At 40.8% G+C, this 21,339-nt stretch overlaps 1 protein-coding gene across 1 annotated transcript in view; it reads left to right on the top strand.

Moving 5' to 3' along the window:
• MYOM1 (myomesin 1) overlaps positions 1–21,339 on the top strand; it is a 142,493-nt gene that overhangs the window by 14,463 nt on the left and 106,691 nt on the right. The window contains exons 3-5 of the mRNA XM_004606000.2: positions 8,832–8,969; positions 11,817–12,048; positions 12,629–12,786. Of these exons, the coding sequence (XP_004606057.2) occupies positions 8,832–8,969; positions 11,817–12,048; positions 12,629–12,786 (528 nt within the window). The remainder of the gene's footprint in view (positions 1–8,831; positions 8,970–11,816; positions 12,049–12,628; positions 12,787–21,339) is intronic.

Genomic DNA, 21,339 nt, shown 5'->3' on the forward strand with positions numbered 1-21,339 from the left:
ATAGGAAGTATGGTGGCCGATGCTGCTACCCTGGGTGTCACCGGGTTACCTCTGAGCACAGAGCCATAAGTAAGCCCTGAGCACCACTCTGAGTATGGTCCTAAAACAGAGCAAATAAAAAGAGAGAATAGGGAACAGAAATGGCACCAAGCATTTGGGCTCAGAAATATTACATTGGGTAAGGTACTTGCCTGTAATCAACCAACCCCGTCTAGATTCCCAGCACCACATATTACTGAGGAGCGATCCCTGAGGCAGTCACAGGAGTAAGCCTTAAGCACAGCTAGATGTGCATCCCCCAAATCAAGCAGTAAAAAGGAGGGTGGATGGGGTGGGTGTGGTGGGAGGAATGCTGGGACCATTGGCAGTGGAAAATGGGCACTGGTGGAGGGATGGATACTTGACCATTGGATAACTGAAATGCAAGCATGGAAGTTTATAAGTCTGTAACTGTGCCCCACGGTGATTCACCAATTTTTTTTTTTAAAAAAGGGAGAAAAATGGGATAATATTCCTGTCTAATAGTTATAATTTTTTTAATTTAGATTTTTGTGGACCTTTGGGGCCATGCCTGACTACACTCAGAGATTACTCCCAGTTCAGTTCTTGGAAGTTGCCCTTTGGAGTGTTCATGGGTACTTGCATGCCAGGAATTGAACCCAGGGCCTCAGAGGAGCAAGGAAGTACTCTGCCACTAAACCACATCTCTGACTACAAGTGGTGAAAAGCATTTACAACTAAAAAGGAGATAATGATACAGTGATTAGAATAAGATAAAGAAAAAGATAAACTTAGTGGAAATAATAAAAACAAGGAATAACAAGAGAGCCCAGGGATGGCTATTTCTGATGCCATTGCATGTCTGTACATTTCAAGAATGGTGTTAGTCAAGCTAAATTCATGTTTGTATCTTTGGAGAAATTTTCTGCAGTTTGGGAGGAGAGGGTAGGAGAGGACTCTTTTCAGCTGCATACTTGTTCACTACCCTTGATATTTTCCTAAATGCTTTGCAAGTGTTCAGGCAAGGAGGAGACTTGGAAGGTTGGTAGCACTGAGATTATAATGACATATCAAAGAATGAGCATAGAACAAAATGCTCTAAATCAAAATAGAACAATCTTTGCTCTCCTCCCTTAAGCATCCCTAAGTGGTCTCAACAGGATTCATTATTCTTGACCCAGAAACTCCTACAAAATCATGAAAATCAGGAGGTTCAATTTCACTTGTGAAACTGCAAAGGCCACCACACATATCTGAAAAATCACTAAGTCTCTGACTGTTGTCACTCTCCAGAAGCAATGTGTGCCATTTGGTTGTAACAATAGTGGCATTGGAAGGTTTTTCCAGGCCAAAATGGGAGCTAGAAATAAGGTTGGTGGCCTAAGCAAAGTCCTGAACTTCTACTATATGGCTTTAAAATGCAGAGCCAAGTTGAACTTAAGGGTTTAGATAGAGATTCGCTGCACATTGAGAAATTCCAGGTGAACCAAGTCCCCAAGATGTGCAGCAGAACTTACAGAACTTGGGCATGGAGTCAACCAACATGAGTTCTCCATGGCACATGGAGATGATCCTTCCTGAAAATGAACAAATCACTCCTAAACCCCAAGAGGAGATTGCACAAAAGAAAAAGTGTTATAGAAGAAACTAGAGAAGTGTTGGTGCTCACGGGTTACTCCTGCTGGTTCTCATGGGGACCATATGTGGCGCTGGGAATTAAACCAGGGTCGGCCTCATAAAAAACAAGTATCCTTAGCACTGTCTGATCTCTCCAGGTCTATTTTTAAAATTTTAAAGAAATTTTCATACCAATTTTCATAGAGTAGGTACCAGTTTACACATATACCCCACCAACAGTGTGCAAGAGTTCCCTTTATCCCCACACTCTGCCAATACATGTTGGTTTCAGTGTTTTTGATGTAGGTTATTGTCAGAAGTATGAGAGGATATCTCATTGTATTTTTTTAAATTTCATTTTCAGAATAAGCACAGTTAAACATTGTACACATAACTTTGGTGATCAGTATATATTCATTTTCTCCCTTCCTTCCTCTCTCTTTCATTCATTGTTGTGATGAATGGGTGTTGCATACACACTAGGTTGTGGTGCTGGCATCATTGGTTGTAGTGTTCGCTGTGCCATACATCTGATTATTATGCTCTCACACTCAGCTGTTGGTGTATGCCAGGAGTTGTACACCCTACATTGTGATGTTGTATACACGCTCATGAGAAGTTGCTCTCTCTCAGCTGTAATGCTTGCAGGTTGTAGTGTTGGCAGGCATGCCATTCTGGGGCTCACACTTTAGCAGAAAGAGCAGTAACCTGAAAATTAAGAAAATATGGTGCTAATTCTAGCTCAGTTACCAAATTGCAAAGTGAACATCGATAGATCAAGAAGACTTTCAGGGCTTTGTTTTCCACATCTATAAAATATCTGGTACAAAGGGCCGGAGTGATAGCACAGTGGGTAAGGCGTTTACCTTGCACTCGGCCGACCCGGGTTCGTTCCCCGGCATCCCATATGGTCCCCCAAGCACCGCCAGGAGTAATTCCTGAGTGCAAAGCCAGGAGTAACCCCTGAGCATTGCTTGGTGTGACCCAAAAAGCAAAAAAAAAAATATCTGGTCCAAATATCTGAGATCTCTTCCAGATCTGATGTTTTATAAGTGATTTTATTTTTGTCTTTTCTGTCAAGAATAATTTTAGAGGAGGTTATCCCTTGTTCAGTATTTGAATTGGATGAGGATGTAAAGCTATTTTTGACTTAGGCATATTAAATGTATTTTCAACTTGTGGCATTTTCAACTGGGTGGTAATCACATTTTAAGTCAAGGAAAATCTACAATCTGTTGGCATAGTATTTTACTTTATTTTATTATTTTTTATTTTATTTTTTTGCTTTTTGGGTCACACCTGATGATGCACAGGGTTTACTCCTGGCTCTGCACTCAGGAATCACTCCTGACAGTGCTCAGGGGACCATATGGGATGCTGGGAATCGAACCCGGGTCAGTCACGTGCAAGGCAAATGCCCTACCCACTGTGCTATCTATCACTCCAGTCCCAAGGCATAGTATTTTAATGCCTAATTTTTCACATACTTTATATTTTCATTTGGATCTGAAAGGATGAAGAAAGTAAAGAGCAAAATAAAGATTTGTATTTTCTAAATAACTTGGATTTTTCTATAATCCTGTATGACATGTGATATAATGTTCCTTATAAAGTCTTTTATTTCAAGTGAATATAAAATGGAAGCTGATGGTAATTTTTTAAAATTGAATCCCTGTGATATACACAGTTACAAAGTTGTTCATGATTGGGTTTCAGTCATACAATGTTTCAACACCTGTTCCTTCACCAGTGTCCCCACATCTCAGCCTGCCTCCATGGCAAATAGTTTTCTTCTCTCTTTTTCTTTTTCCGTTTAGGCATTACGGTTTGCAATACAAGTACTGAAAGATTTATCATGTATATCACTTTACCTCCTTTCAGCACTCAGTTCTTGTCCAGAATAATCATTTCCAACTATCACTGTCAAAGTGGTCTCTCTTCTGTCCTAACTGCTTACTCCCAACCACTTGTGGCAAGCTTTCAATCATGGTCCAGTACTCCTGGCGCTCATTTCTACTACCTTTGGGAATTGTTTTGATTTGCATCTCCCTGATGATTAGTGATATAGATATAGTGTTTCATGTGTCTTCTGTTCATCTCTTATCCCCATTTTTTGATGGGGATGGGTGTTTTTTCTTGTAAAGTTTTACCAGGGCATTATCTACCTTTGATATTAACCTCTTATCAGATAGATATTGCCTAAATATTTTCCCCCTATTTTATGTGCTTTCTTTGTATCCTGGTCACGATTTCCTTGGAGGTACAGAAGCTTCTTAGATTAATGTAGTCTTATTTGCTTTCATTGTACATCTTTGCTTCCACTTGCTTGGTCAGTGATGTTTCATCTTTGAAGATGTCTTTAGCTTCAATGTCATGGAGGGCTCTGCCTATGTTTTCCTCTATGTTCCTTATGGATTCAGATCTGATGTTAAGATCTTTATTCCATTTTGATCTGACTTGTGTGCCTGGAATTAGGAAGAGATCTGAGTTAACTTTTTTGTATGTAGCTACCTGGTTTTCCCAGCACCACTCGTTGAAGAGGTTTTTCTTGTTCCAATTCATATTTACTGCCCCTTTATCAAAGGTTAGATGATCATATAATTGAGGGCCTGTGTCAGGATATTAAACTTTATTCCATTGATCTAAGGGTCTATCTTTATTCCAGTACCATGCTGTTTTAATTACTACTGCTTTGTAGTACAGTTTGAAGTTGGGATCTTCTTCCCGTCTCCCCTCCCTCTCCCAATGATTGCTTTAGCTATTCTTGAGGGCTTATTATTCCATATTGGATTTCAGGAGTGTTTGATATATTTCTTTTTTTTTCTTTTTGGGTCATACCTGGCGATGCACTGGGGTTACTCCTGGCTCTGCACTCAGGAATCACCCCTGGAGGTGCTCAGGGGACCATATGGGATGCTGGGAATCAAACCTGGGTTGTCCGCGTGCAAGGCAAATGCCCTACCCGCTGTGCTATTGCTCCAGCCCCCCGTGTTTGATATATTTCTTTGAAAAATGTCATAGGTATCCTTATAAAGACTGCATTGAATCTGTATAATGCTTTGGGGAGTATAACCATTTTGATTATGTTAATCCTCCCAATCCATGAGCAGTGGATCTGTTTCCATTTCCTTGTTTCCTCTTTTATTTCTTGAAATAATGTTTGTAGTTTTCTTTGTATGGGTCCTTCACCTCTTTAATTATGCTGATTCCAACATACTTGATCTTCGGTGCTGGAGCGATAGCCCAGCGGGTAGAGTGTTTTTGCCTTGCACGCGGCCAACCAGGGTTCGAATCCCAGCATCCCATATAGTCCCTGAGCACCGCCAAGGGTAATTACTGAGTGCAGAGCCAGGAGTAACCCCTGTGCATTGCCAGGTGTGACACAAAAAGAAAAAAAACCCAACATACTTGATTTTCTTAGGCATGATTGTAAATGGAATTTTTCAAAAACATTTTTAAAATCATTATTGTACATAGAAAAACCATGGATATTTGGATAATGATTTTGTAACCTGCCACTTTACTATACTATAAAAATCTACTGTTTCTAGGAGTTTTATTGTAGAGCCTTAGGATTTTCTAAATATAGTATCGTGTCACCTGCAAATAATGGAAGCCTGGCTTCTTCCTTTCCTATCTGGATGCCCCTGATATCTTCCCTATTTTAGCAAGAGTTTCCAGTACTGTATTGAAGAGGAGTGGTGAGAATGGGCAACCTTGTCTTGTGCCTGATATTAAATCTAAAACTAAACCTAAAAGGGAAGACTTTTAGTTTCCCCCCCATTAATAGTAATGCTTGCTGCGGACTTGTGGTAGACGCTTTGACTCTATTGAGGAAGTTCCTTCAACTTCCTTGTTGTTGAGAATTTTTACCATGAATGGATGCTGGATCTTGTCAAATGCTTTTTCTGCATCTATTGGCATGATCATGTAATTTGATTTTTTAAATTTTATTGAGATGGTGTATTATGTTGATTGACTTGCGAATGTTTCATCATCCTTGCATCCCCAGGATGAATCCTAGTTATCGTGTTTGATCTTTGTGATGAGTTGTTGGATTCTATTCTCAATATTTTGTTGAGGATCTTTGCATCTATATTTATCAGGGATATTGGAATATTAGCCCATAGTTCTCTCTCTCATACTCTTTCTCTCTCTCCCCCCCCTCTCTTCCTCACTCTTTCTCTCAGTTTCTATCTCTCTCTTTGGGGTTTCTCTGTCTACTTTTGTATCAGGATGATGTTTGCTTCATACAAACTGGGAATGTTTCTTCAATTTCCTGGAAAATCTTGAGATTGAAAGTAGTTCCCCTAAGGGTTTGAAAGAATTCATCAGTGAATCTAGCTGACAGTAAATCTTAGTTATTAAAACCAGCTGCTGATTTAACCGTGAGAGTGGAATAATCACAGCCCGGTACTTAAAGATTTGTCCTAGGGTTAGAGAGGTAGTACAGAATGGTAAGATTCTTGCCATTCAACCAGGGTTCAATCCCTGGCACCAGATGTTCCCCTGAGCACAGATGGGTGTGATTCAGAACCCAGCAAAACAAAACCACATTTACCCCCCCCCCCAAAAAAAATGACAGAAAAAGGAATAGCACAACAAAAAGAATGACAGATCATAGCTACTTTTGTGTAAATAAACATTGCAAATATGAGTCATGAGAATAGTAGACATAAATATGAAAGTTAAGCCATAGAGCAAAACCCAAAAAGCAAAAGAAATTAGAAAATTAAATAGAAAAAAGAAAACTCTTAAACTCCATAATTATTTTGCTTGGTAATTGTAATGGAATAAAGAAGTAGAGGAAAATACCACTTTAAACGTGGACCTGTGTAAGTACAGCATGTACTTTGAAACCTGTTGTGGTATAGCAGTCATTTCCCTGCTACCTGGAACAGCTAGCAAGGAACAAATTTCACTGAGTCTTCCAGCTGGTAACCAACCCACAGCATGAGTTCAGGATTATAACCTTTAGTGTTAATGCCAATCTTGGGTAAGAGCCAGATACTCGTCCTGGGGTGGGGGTGGGGGAATGACAAAGTTTGCCTTTGCCATGCTTCCACTCCACTCCGGTCCAAGGATCAAAGGCATTAGCCCATCCTCCTTCACCAGACGCAGAGCCACTGCACCCTGCGTGTCCTAGAAACGCTTGTAGTTCTGTGCTACTTTGTGAAGCTGAGAACAGGAATACCTGCATGACGACATGTATTTATTTTGTGCTCTGTGTACATTTGGCTTGTTTTCTGCTTTGCATCCAGGTAATTTGTGCTTTAAAGATTGGGAAATGGCCTTATTTTGAATAGTTTGGAAGAACTGTCTTTTTCAACTGGCAGCTTACTTCTCCCATGCCATCCACATAGTTCACTTTCTTTGAAAAATTTCTCTAGACCAAGGGCCATTTCAATTATTCCCAAGCAAGGGAAAAATTATAAGAGTAGCACAGAATATCCCCATACAGTTCACTATTGGGGACATCTCATGCTGCTGAATGGACCAGGGGGTTTTAGGTCAAGGGGTTGATCTTAGAGAGCCTGTAAATGCCTGGAATTTATGTCAATTGTATATGTTTGTATGGAATTGCATTTGATTTCACTGAAGAGCCATATTGAGGGCTGGGGATGTGGCTTATTGTGGAGCACATGCCTTGCCTACGGTCGATGGTGAGTTTGATTCCAAACACTGTGGCGCTCTGAGGACTGCTTGGAGTGACCCTCCTACAGGCAACAAGAAATCCATAAATAAACAATAACCATTGTTACCAACACTATACTTTCACTCTTGTTTATTTGCTTGGGGCCCACACACAGCATTGCTTTGGGCTTATCCCTGGTGCTTAGGGATCAATCCTGGTGGGCTTGGGGAACTGTATTGGATGCTGAGTGCAAGGCAAGTGAGTGTCCTACCTGCTGTACTATCACACTGTCCCCATACTTTCACGTTCATCAATATTTTTTCTCTAGATAAAAGTTCTCCTTTCATATTTTTTCCCACAGCTAATGCCTTTTGGTTTATTAAAATATTCACCATCACCAAATACACGTTTGTACCAGTGTTTTTGGGCAATTTTTGTGCACTGCAAACCTGACCACTGCAAACCTGTTTTCTGCAGGGGTGTGATAAAGTCATTTGACTCTAGATGTTGACATAAAATATATGAATTCTGTTGCTTTCCCTGCATCCTACGATGAAGACTCTATACATAAAGACATTTGGATCTAAGGGCCTTTCATAAGAATTACCTTGCCTCTCTGTTAAACATTGTAACATTGGACCGCTCTCTAGAATGGCTGATTATGGCTTTTTGGGAAGATGGGTACATACAGTGCTGCTCGGGGGTTGTTCCCATGCTCATAGACAGTGCCACTGACCAAAATTAGGCCTCCTGTGTGAAAATCATGTGCTCCATTATTTTTTTTTAATTCAGGGGATTAAACCCAGGTCTCCTGCATGCAAGACATGCACCTTACCATTGATCCATACCTCAGACTTGAAATGGTTGCATTTTTATAAGTTCTCTGAAAGAATTTGAATGTACAGGGACAAGAAAGATAGTACAAAAAGCAAGGCACTTGCTTAGCATGTAACTGCAGCTGCTGTGACTCTGATTAAAATGGTTGCACCATATTATGGTCCCCCGAGCACCACTGGGTGTGTCCCCTCCCCACGCCAAAAAGAATTTTAGTGTACAATGTATCCAAACCATTTATATAAACTCCCTCAATTTCTAGTGTTAATTGTGAAGGGTATTTGGAACTGTTCCGAAAGCATTGCTATTATCCCTTGAAACTTAGAGAATTGGAATGCCCTGAAATTGCTATTGACCTATTTTTTCTTTTGTGCATCCAAATTGCATCCATTATATGAGGCCTTTCTCATTCCACTTTCATTTTAAAGTTAAAGGATAACGATAGCTTTAAAGATGACTTAGGATTCAGTGAAAACTCCCCCAAGGTAAAGTTTCCTTTGATAAGTATTTTGAATATTTTATTTAGTTATTTATTTATTTTTGCTTTTTGGGTCACACCCGAAAATACACAGATGTTATTCCTAGCTCTGCACTCAGGAATTACTCCTGGTGGGCCCAGGGGACCATAAGGGATGCTGGGAATCGAACCTGGGTTGGCCACATGCAAGGCAAATGCCCTACCTGCTGTGCTATTGCTCCAGCCCAAATATTTTTAATAGTTTAAGTGTACTTTCCCTTGTTACAGACTAACAGATTCCAGTATGATGTTAGATTATTCATCCAGCTTGAGCCCCCAAACAAAGAGAGCCAGGAAGAGTCTTCTCTCTGGTGATGAGAAGGAAAATCTGCCAAGTGACTACAAGGTGCCTATCTTCTCAGGACGGTATGTATGCATTCTCTGCTTGACTTTTACTGAACACTTAGGATGGACAGACTGAGACAGGTCTGAGGAATCTGGGAAGCTTGCAGTGAAGGAGATGTGTTGATTGTAAAAATCTTTGCGCACCTGTAGGATGATCACATGACAAGAGCATGATTAGGAACTCAATTCTAATTGTGAAACTAATTAAACTTAAACAAAGGCTGGATTATAGAACAGTGTTCTATATTATTATTTTTATATTATTTCTTTCTTTCTTTTTTTTTTTTTTTTGCTTTTTGGGTCACACCCAGCGGTGCACAGGGATTACTCCTGGCTCTGCACTCAGGAATCACCCCTGGTGGTGCTCAGGGGACCATATGGGATACTGGGAATCGAACCTGGGTCGGCTGCATGCAAGGCAAATGCCCTACCCGCTGTGCTATTGCTCCAGCCCCTATATACTATTTCTATATATTATTATTCTATAGAACAATTTTCTGTCTTATCTAACATTGTTAAGCAATGTATGTAAAAACTGCAGATAAAGTAGAAAGTTTAAAACTAGAAATGTTGAGTGAACTAAAGAAAAGATGCTATGTTTACATAGATGCAAACAATTTTGTCTGCCAGTGTGATTTTCATTCTTATTCAACTAGAATTTTAAAACTTCAATAAAACATTGCATCATATGTTCACTGCCTGGTTTATATTTATTTAATGTAAAATAAATAGCTATTTAGCTTTGAGGTAAGCTTTAAACAAAATAACAACTGAGCCACAAGTCTACTAATGTTTATTTCGTTTGTTTATAATGTAGCTCTGTAGCACTATCATCCCTTGTTCATCGATTTGCTGAGTGGACACCAGTGATGTGTCCATTCGGAGACTTGTTGTTACTGTTTTTGGCATATGAAATATGCCACTGGTAGCTTGCCAGGCTCTGCCGTGTGGGCGGGATACACTTGGTAGCTTGCCAGGCTCTCCGAGAAGGATGGAGGAATTGAACCTGAGACAGCCGAGTACAAGGCAAACGCCCAACCCGTTGTGCTATCGCTCCAGTTGTTTATAATATGAACATTTAAAAAAATTTGTCTGAAAGAATCTTAAAAGGAAATTTAACCAAGTCACCAAATTAAAGTTTAACTTGGAACTTTCTTTTTTTTAAGGTTTTTTTTTTTTTCTTTTTGGGTCACACCCAGAGATGCACAGGGCTTACTCCTGGCTCATGCACTCAGGAATCACCCCTGGCGATGCTCAGGGGACCATATGGGACGCTGGGACTCGAACCAGGGTTGGCTGCGTGCAAGGCAAATGCCCTACGCACTGTGCTATCACTCCAGCCCCTTAACTTGGAACTTTCTGAACCCTCTGTTTTATTTTTCTTGAATAGAGAATTATTCACAGAGTTAAGGTGGTATTCAAAATGAAGTAATACTCTTAGGAAAATTATAATGAAAATTCAGTAAGTAATATCATGATATTCAGTTTTGATGACCCAGTTCTATGTTCCTGTGTTTTTTCTTCTCATTCTTCTCTGAGTTTCTTTTGAATTTTTTTAAGAGGCTAGAATAATTGTATTGGGTCCAATAAGAAATGTAAGGGGAATCAATAATATTTTAATTTTAGCTTTTTGTTTGATTTTTTGATATTTGAAACTGAACTTTTCAGGGAAATATGCTTATATTGCTAAGCGTGTTTACCCAGACTTGGCCTCTCATAGTTAGTTTGGTATTTATTCAGATGTTTAGAGGAGATGGTAAGACCTGGACAGTAAACTTTGTTTTCTTATTTTTCCCTCTTTGATATTTTTGGGAAGTTTTGGGTCACACCTTGCAGTGCTCAAGACTTACCCCATCTTCTGAGCTCAGGGATCATTCCTACTGATGCTCAGGGAATATTATATGGGATTGAACCCATACTAGCCACATGCAACGCAAGCACCTTACCTATTGTACTATTTCTTTGGCATGTTTTAAATAAGGGCAGAACTAGACAACATTCTAACCATATCGTTTATAATAGTGTAATGAAATCCAATAGGCATAATGGGTCTCATGTGAATTTAGAAATTATTTAGCCATGTAGCTGCCATGGCCAATGCATTCTAGCAGTAAGTTACAGAATTCAGATATAGTGCATCATTTATCAGTCACAGGCACAGGAACAATTTCACTTTATAATATTATCTTCTAGAAGAAGGACTGGAGTGATAGCACAGTGGGTAGAGCATTTGCCTTGCACGCGGCTGACCCAGTTCGATTCCTCTGACCCTCTCAGAGAGCCTGGCAAGCTACCGAGAGTATCCCGCCCACACGGCAGAGCCTGGCAAGCTACCCATGGCGTATTACATATGCCCAAAACAATAACAACAAGTCTCACAATGGAGATGTTACTGGTGACTGCTTGAGCAAATCGATGAACAATGGGACATCGATTTGACAGTGCTATCTTCTAGAAAAAAGTTATGACTAAATCTTTTATTATGACTAAATCATATTTAAACACACTAAGAAAACTGATGAAATCATCTTGGACAAGTTTTCTAATTATTTGAATCTTATTACACCATGTTTAAAACAAAACACAGCTTACCTCAGAGGGTTGTTATGGAGATTAAATGAGATAAAATATACAATAAGCTCTTGGAAAAGCACATGGCCTTAATGGATATTATTGTTGTTATTGCCATGCTTTGTTAAGGTGGAAACTGTCTCCATATGTAACTAGTAAGCTCTTAGTTTACCAGAGTTTTCTATGTCAGATTTGCTGAAATATGTTATTTTGAAATATGTTATTTTGATCTTAGTAACAGGAGGCAGTCATATCATTGCCATTTACAATATCCATATTTTGCTATATTTATTTCAGCCAAATGCATGTCAGTGGTGTTACAGACACAGAAGAAGAACGAATTAAAGAAGCAGCTGCTTATATAGCCCAGAGGAATCTTCTTGCTAGAGAAGAAGGAATCATGGCAAGCAAACAGTCCACAGTGTCCAAACAGTCCCTGTCCTCACTATACCAGGAAGAAGCTTTTGAGAAGAAGTCCAGGAAAGCTGCAATCAGAGAAAAGGCAGAAAATCTGTCCCTGAAAAAAACAGTAAGACAAAAAAATAGTCTTACAAAAATAGCCTGTTAAGTTGTGTGCATATGTTTTCAACATGTTTGAAAACAAGAAATTTGTGGTTCTTTAGAGATAACCACAATAAACAAAAGAACGAAGATTTCAAAATGTATAGCCAAATAAAAAGAGATAAATTTGCCAATTTAAAAAAAGAGACAAGTTTGCCATGAGAATTAAGGTTCTGTAAAAATTAAGTCAGAACCTTAAAAAACTATGCATTCAGATATAAAGTCTGTTTTTCAGGCTTGCAATGTTAAAAAATTAGTGGCTGGGGATATAGCACAGGGGTTAAAGCACTTGCCTTCCATGCAGCTGATCCTGGTTTGATTTTTGGCACTGCCAGGAGTGATCCCTGAGCACTGCATGTGTGACCCAAATCCCCCTTAAAGAATTAAAAAAAACCTAAATGATGGTGACAGCTTTAAAAGTAGATGATGGGCATTTGATCAAAATATGAACATAAAATCCAAATGGAAAAATAAAAAACTTTGTTTCAGTTATGCTTGGAGTATATGGTACATTAATTTCATAACATTTTGACATATATCTTTTTCAGTTAGAAGAAACTGGGGCATTTCGTAGAAAGTTGAATGAAGATGGTCTTCTCCACGCTCCTGAGTTTATTATTAAACCTCGTTCCCACACTGTCTGGGAGAAAGAAAGTGTGAAATTACATTGCTCTGTAGCTGGCTGGCCGGAACCTCGTGTCACCTGGTATGTTATCTTTAAGAAAACTTTTCATATATCCATTGAACAAAATTAATTATACTTTTAGTGAAACACATGACATTATGAATGTGCAAGACTCAATGAAAGGCTCTGAAAGTTTGTATAGTTTTTTTTTAATTGTGAAGGGGACACTGGGGTGTATATTTTTTTGTAAGGGAAGAATGAATGGTCCTTGATAAGACCTTCAGCAGACCCTGAGGAGGTTGGACCCCTCCCCATGAAGTTCCTCAAATTCCCTCGGACCTCTCCCTTAATCTGATTAATTCAGCCCAAAGAAGGCCATCACCACTCTCAACCTCCCTGGTAACCTCCTTAGCAATGGACTTTTACCTGGAAAGAAACCCCATGTGGGGGCAGGTTGAAGAAACCCTATAAAGGCTACCTTGAACAAAGGAAGGAAGGGCTCGCATATGCTGCCTGAGCCCATGTGCTGCTTGTGCCCACATGGCCAAGCACATTCAGTGCCCGAGCACATGTGTCGTCCGCATCTCCCCCCTTGAGATGTGTACTTTCATGCTTTCGTGTCTAGTGCTAGGATGTGTGTAGAGCTCTCTCCACCCTTGGAGAAGCCTGTGTTCTCTCTTGAGCATTCTCTCTTACTCTTCTCTCTCCCTCTTATCCCTTCCTCCTTCCCTCAAAAACCTCTAAATAAAATCTGTTTACTTCCAAAAAATAAAAAATAATGAATGGTCTTGCAAATATGACACATTATGATACTCAGTAATCCTATTGTATGAAGGTTCTTCATATAAAATGCCAAAATTTATCCCACATACATACAAAGAAAAACATGTCTACAATCATAAAAATGAGGAGGGATAGGAGTATAGCCCAGGTAGTAGTACACACACCTAGCATGTGCACAGCCTGAGTTTGAGCCCCAGCACCACACTAACCCCTAAGAACGAATAAATGTAGCCCTGGTAACTCCTGAGCACCAAACTGTCAGGTCCACACCACAAGTTGAGCATCATCAAGTATTGGTCCTGGGCTTGGACTGGGCCCAGTGGGTCCAGCACTGCCGAGTGTGAGCTCTATTAAAAAATGTAAATAGAGCTTTGCTCCAATACAGGATATGTATCATTTCAAATATAGAAGCAATATTGCCCTTTTGAAAATACATAAAACCCAAAGAGCTCTTGTCTACACCACATGTGAACTGAGGTCTCTTTTTCTTTCATTTAAAACCTTTCTCCTAATTTTTAATTTTTCCCTTCTCCTTATTGTTATGATTTCAGTGATCTTGTGGGTCTTACACACTCAACTATGGTGCTTGCATGCCTTTGCTTGCATATCTTATGGGAGCCACATACTTTCTTTGTGACACTGGGCATCCCAAACAGCAGAACCGCTGGGACTCTCCTCAGGTGTGTGGGTGATGCTGAGGATTAAACTTGTGGTCTCACCAGGCTACTCTTACGAGGCAGGCGCTCAACAGTTGCACTTTCCCCAGACCCCCAGTGTGCTTTCTGAAGCCAAATTAAGAGGACAAAGTGGAGGAGAGATTCCTTAATAAGACTAAGCTCCCCATTTCAACTTCCATTTCATATCCAATTGAAATTGTCAATGTCTGTGATTCTTAAACTCAGAAATCTCAGGTCATATATCAAGGATGTCTGTCAGGTACAGGGGAAGAAGTGTGAAAATGATTGCACACAGCTGACGAGACATTTCATCAGCTACAGAGATAGTCCATTGGGTTTAGAGCATGTTCTTTTCATGCTGGAAACCTGGGTTTAATTTCCAACACCACATGATCCCTCTAGTATTGCCAGGAGTGGCCCCTGAGCATCAAGCTGGGGGAAGTCCCTGAATATTGCTAGACAAGGCCCCCAAACAAATAAAATTTTTTTAAACCTGATTTTCTGATGTAGACCTTTTGTAAGCTGGTTTCTTATCCTCTGAGAGGTGGTAAATGTACTCAGTGCCCCAGCTAGACCCTACCTGTCACTGGTAGAAGCACCTGTCTTCTCTCCATTCCATTCTTTCTAATGTAGTGACACATAGCTAGCATGAATAGAGGTAGCTAAGAGATAAACCCAGTTATCTCCCTAGGGTTAATCATTTCCCTGGGGGTGGGAAGGGGCAAGGACACCACAGTAGTGCTCAAAGGCCCAGAGTCCTGTCCTGTGTATGGTCAGTGTATGGTCCTCACAGGCCAGCAGTACAGCTTGGGCCTGCAGTGCTGGGAACCCCCGAGAGCACCCCAGAGCTGTGGGATCCGTGCAATGCTGGGGAACAAGTGATTCTGGGATTGAAGTGGTCTCATGGATGCAAGAGATGCTTTATGGCCCTTTGAGTAATTTCTTCCCCCTCTAAAGGTATTCTTAAGGAGCAGGTACTGAGGTGCTTGTTTTTGAAAACTTCACATCTAATTGGTATTAATCTGCCTGCAAATAAGTGGGTTTACTTGCAATTCTAGCATGAACTTTTTTGGGGGGGCACGAGTAACAAAATCAAAGAATAAAAGCCAAAGAATAAAAACCAAAACCAACAACACACACACACACACACACACACAAGACAAATGTATGAACATATTTCAATCATCAACTTATGAGCTTTTAAGTATAAAAACATCAATTTGGAATCAGCCCATCTTTGCCTTCCCTTTGTCTGTGACTATAGCATTTTACAAATGTTGCATATTTTAAGGAATATTTCATTTTGAAAAAGTGATTGGTTTCCACTTAAAGAAAATTCAAATTTTCTGATATAAATAAAAAGAGATAGAGAAAATAGAAATGTCATTCTGAGCTTTTGGAAATGTTATTTGATAAGCAAAAATTTCTTTTTTTAAAAAGTAAAATCTATTATTGATAGATAAATAATTGATATCCTTAAGTAAATAGTTGTAAAAATTAAAAATGTTTTTATTTTCTTGCTTTATACAAATAAAGTTTAAAAAACTTCAAAAGTAATCTTTAGCAGATAAATATTAGTTTGTTGCATTTATTTGTTTCAGTAAACATTCTAGCAACTAGAATACAAACTTGGAGAGTCTTATGAAGCCAAAGTGATTACACATAGGTAGACTACAAGCTTTTGGAGATTCAGTTCCTGATATGATATGCTGTTGATCTGGAAAAGATTAAAATGCCAAAGAAAAATATATGACCAAACTGCTTTTTTTTTTTCTTTTTTCTGTCCCAGGGTCACTGGGTGACTCCTAAGCACAGAGCCAGGATCCTCTGAGCACTGCTCTGTATGACCCAAACAGCCCCACCCTCACCCCGCAAAACAAGAACAGAAAACACCCAAAAATCAGTTTCAGGATTTGTGTGGTATGAACTTAGACAATTTGTCAGAGGGCCCTGTGTAAAGTTTGTGGTATAGATCGAGTATGAGCTTTGCATAGACATCTGCTGGTGAAAGACCCTGAAATTTGAGCTTTGTTTACTTTTTTTTTTTGGGGGGGTCACACCCGGTGATGCACAGGGGTCACTCCTGGCTCTGCACTCAGGAATTACCCCTGGCGGTGCTCAGGGGACCATATGGGATGCTGGGAATCGAACCCAAGTTGGCCGAGTGCAAGGCAAACGCCCTACCCGCTGTACTATCACTCCAGCCTCGAGCTTTGTTTACTTTAAGCTTATCAAGTTGGCCTCAGAAAAAGCCTTGATGCGAGACTGAGAAGACTTCCTGGGTGTGTTGCTCTTTAAAAATAATGGGTGGGGTGATAGTTACGGGTGTTATGATGCTTGCAAGCCTGGACCACATGGTCTCTTGCCATCACCAGATGGAGACCCGGAGGCCCCTGAACACCACTGGGTTGGCCCAGGTGGTCTGCAGCACCACAGGCCCCAAGCAGCACCTCCGGCATCCTTTGGCACTAGCATTGAAGCTGGGCTGATTGGCTGAGGATTGCACTGGGTGGTCCCTGGGTCCCTGAGCACTGCTTGGAGTCTCCTACTCCCCATCATTAGATGAAGTTCTAATTCACTTTGCAGTGCTGGTACAGAGTATGCAAACTTCTGCAAGGCCTCCAATAAGCAGGGACTCCCTAACCCAAGTAGAAAGGAAAGCTGTTGGTGATTACTTTGCAGGAATTTGTCATTTTGATACCCAACTGTAGATTTCTAGGCCTTTTCATGAGTACAAGTATAAAATTAAGAGTAGACTCTTGTATAACAAGGGTTTGAACTACGCAGTCCACTTAAAGCGTGAATTATCTTGTGAACACGCAACATAAACTGATGGCATGGATAAAAATGTACATAGGACTGTGGCATAATACTGTGAGTATATTCTCATATGATTTTCTTAATAACATTTGTTTTCTCTTAGTCCCTTGATTATAATTCTTTAGAAGAATACTATATGGAATATATATATATGTGTATATATGTCACATAGCATATGCATTCATCTTCTGTGTATGTTGTTAGTAATGCTTTTGGTCAACAGCAGGATATTCATAGTGAAATTTGGGGGTTGAGGGACATAAAAAGTTATATAGGGATTCTGCCCTGCACTGCGGAGGTTGGGTTGGTTCTCCCAACCCCCATAGTATTCAAAGGCCATCTATAATTGGGTATGACCTTCCTGAATAGAGGAAGGTGAACTACAGAAACGTAGTATGTAGTCATGCTGCCTTTCCTCTCCTGTTAAACCCTCAGCCATGTCTTTCAAAGGCACGTGTGGCCCCAGTACCTGCAGCCCTCAGGATTTGCTTCCAAGTTTCCACTCAGCACCTCAAGTCATGGGAGCCCCTGAGAACTAATAAATGATATAAACAGGCAGCAGCTGCTCTTCACCCAACCCCCCAAGTTATTCTAAATGTTACTAGATAATCCAGAGGCTCCCCACAGAGTGCTAATGACAGGCATACATATCACTCACCACAGCCAGGTGACCAGTGCAGAAACTCTGAGGAGAGCCATGCTGTGTCCAGTACGCTGAGAGGAGGAGGCCGTCAGGTGCCTGGCCCCGGCCACAGTAGAAACGTTGGTTGTGGAGGACATTGCACCATCATCACGGTAGCACTGAGCAACCCAAACTCCCCACCGCCACCCACCAAAGGGCTTTCTTCCATACACAAGAGAAAATGTGTGGTGAAGAAACCACAGTTGGTTTCTTCATAGTTATTTTGATAGGCTAGCTATGGGTGCTGTAACTTACAATAGACTGCTTAATACTGCTAGGAAAAGAGTACAGGGTGGTCTTTCCCACTTCCCCTCCTTTTGTGCCTACTGCAGTGCTCATGGGCCATCGACTAGTTTGCAGGGCTCACCAGAATGGCTTACCTCACAGACTTTCCGTGTCCAAGCGATCACATACATATGTGGTCCCAGGGACCCCAATATCAGTGCTGCCAGGCTTGCACTCAGGAACATGGGGTGAGGTAGAGGATGGATCTCTCAGCCTTACACCTGCAAGCTGGGACCCTAATACTGAGCCACATTCCAGGCTCTAGAGAAAATCCTAGTGTGTTTGTGTATGTGTGTGTATGTGTGTGGTGCTGAGGTTCAGACATACAAAGCAAGTGCTCTCCATTGAGCTATAAGCCAAGTTTAGCATGAAGCTTCTTTTTTTTTTAAGAATTTTTTATTTTATTGAATCACCATGTGGAAAATTACAATGCTTTCAGGCTTAAGTCTCAGTTATACAATGCTGAAACAACCATCCCTTCACCAGTGCCCATATCCCACCACCACCAAAAAAAAAAGCACCCCTCCCATCCTGCCCCCGCACACCCTCCCCCCGCAATGTAACTGATAAATTTCACTTTACTTTCTATTTACTATGGTTACATTCAATATTTCAACACAAAACTCACTATTATTGTTAGGAGTATCCCACTAGTCAGACCTGTTGTGAAGAGATAAGAGGTCGCACAGTTTTGTATTTCTGTACTTTAGCAACTAAGTCCAGGGAGATTTCTTCCAGACATTGGATCATTGCAAGCTTGTAAACCCCATCTGTGGTCGTCATAATATGGCGGTCACCATGCCCTTCACCCTGGCAAGGAAAAGGCGCGCGAGAGAAATACCTTTCCCCTCCTGGGCGGGCATGGGGCCGCAGCTTATTTCTCAGTCTGGAGACATTCTGTGAGGAGCTGCCCATGCCAAAAAATTTAGCTGGGTCTGGAGTCACGCTCTTTGGAGTCACCCTCAAAAATCTCTTTGTGTATGTGTACATGGTGTGTGTGTGTGTGTGTGTGTGTGTGTGTGTGTGTGTGTGAGAGAGAGAGAGAGAGAGAGAGAGAGAGAGAGATCTATTTCATTTGTCCAGTTTATAATTAGAAGTCATGATTATTGAAAAGTCATGAGTACTCAGTGCCAACTTGGGTAGTACTGGAGAGCAGGGAAGGTGGGGAACACTGGGAGCTGCAAAATACTGTCTTAAAGCAGTTTATAGAGAAATGAACAGCATTCTTGGTTAGAGGCCAAGCCAGGTGTCACTCAGTTGTTTGGTCAAGTAGCACATGCTTGGTGTTATATTTGTCCTCTGTGCCAAAAGGGCCTACTGAAAACATCCCTGCACATGGGAAAAACTGAGCAAGCAGAGCTTCTGAGTCAAGTGTGAAATGACCTAAACCAATTCTCTCAGAAGAGCATGCCAGTTAACGTCCTACCCTGCCATTCATCAAAATCAGGAATGTTTGAAATTAGGAACAGCCAGCAGGTTTCTTTTTATAGACCATCTCTGATTAAATAGCCAGGGTGCCTGGGGCCTCTGGTGAGACAGCTGTCTGCGGGCAGTTCTAAGTAGCAAAGGAACAGTTATGTCTTCTGAGCATGCAACATTTGCAACCATGCCTCCTATGTATGTGACTCAAATTATTTTTGTTGTTGTTGTTTTTTTTTTGTTTTGGGGCCACACCTAGCAGTGCTCAGGGTTTACTCCTGGTTTTCTGCTTAGAAATTTTCTGCTCCTAGTTGGTTCAGGGGACCATATAGGGTGCCATGGATCAAACCCAGATTGGTCTCATGGAATGAAGCACCTACCAGGTGTACTATTACTCTGGGTGACAACTTGAATTATTAAGATAGTTCCAATTTCTCATTTCCCTCACATTTTGGGAAATAAGTGTAAAGTGCTTTAACTTACTTTCTTTGTGCATACTTATTTTAAATCATCCACATTATGAAGTATGGGTTTGTCAGTACTCTCTTCCTTCACCCCCCCAAATTATGAAGCTACAATTAATCTACTGTGTTACATAATAATTATGTTCAATTCAACTTAAAAACATTGAGTATCTAGTATTCGTCCCTGACTTATTTTTTTTCCCGAGAGGAGAATTAACAGTAAATACAGCTGAGACCCAATTACTGTTTTTAATGCATGGATAGCTTTGTAGAAGTGATATATCTATCTGACTAAACTAATAAATGTGTGTCTGGTCATTGAAATCAAGTTCACATTAGTATTTTGTAGGATTGCAGGAAGGAGCAGAAGAAGTGGCATTTGATGAATGAGTAGGAATTTTGCTATACGGCGAAAGATGATGTATGTCTTAAAGGCATGTGAAATGATTATGTGTTTTAGGAACATAGGAGATGTGTGTGTGTGAAAGAGAGAGGGGTAGAAGAAAGAGGAAGAAAGAAGGAGAGAGAGAAGGAGGAAAAAAAGTTGGGGGAGGGAGTGACCAGAGGATCTCCTCTCTTCCTCCCTCTTTCTTCTCTTCCTCTCTCTTTCTCTCCCTCTCTCCTATAGCCATTCCTAAAGATATGAAGGGGCCAGATAGAGTATAGGGGTAAGTCACTTGCCTTGCATGTGGCCAACTCTGGTTTGATTCTTGGTTTCATATGATCCCTAGAACACAGTCAGGGATAAAATGAAGTATGATCCTTGAGAACAGGTCCAGGAGTAAACCCTGAGTACCACTTGCTGTGGCCCCTAAAACAAAGCCAAAATCTGGAGAATAAATTGCACCTAAATGGAGAACAACTGGAAAGTGGAAGCATCACACACTGTGAGCAGTCAGACTGCCTAGCGAAAAGTCCTAGCTCTGCTATCTCCAGCTGTGTGAGCAAGGACAAAGTTCCTTTGTTTTTCTATGCCTTGGTTTTTTTACCTGAAACATAATGTTAAAAATAGTTCTACTTTTGGGGCTGGAGTGATAGCACAGCGGGTAGGGCATTTGCCTTGCACACAGCCGACCCAGGTTCGATTCCCAGCATCCCATATGGTCCCCTGAGCACCGCCAGGAGTAACTCCTGAGTGCAAAGCCAGGAGGTAACCCCTGTGCATTTCCAGGTGTGACCCAAAAAGCAAAAAAAAATAGTTCTACTTTCACATTATTTGAATTTATTAATCTAGACACAGAGCTCTTAGAACAGGGTCTGGCACATGTGGGCTGGAGTTACCAGTGTTATTTGTTTGCAGTATCTGTACACATCAATTGAGCTGTCTGAAAGAGAAATAAAGGAAATAACCTGTTCCTTGGTGCAGATCGTGCTTCAGTAGAAAAGCTTTGTCCCCTTCCAAATCCAGTGACTACTGAGGTTCAGATGACATGGTGAACAATACAGACGTAGGAGACAGAGTCTCAGGAAGGGTTCCTCTCAGTAGTCTTACCTCTGAGATGGA

This window comes from Sorex araneus, chromosome 2, assembly GCF_027595985.1.
Source record: "Sorex araneus isolate mSorAra2 chromosome 2, mSorAra2.pri, whole genome shotgun sequence".
In the NCBI taxonomy this organism is placed as follows: Eukaryota; Metazoa; Chordata; class Mammalia; order Eulipotyphla; family Soricidae; genus Sorex; species Sorex araneus.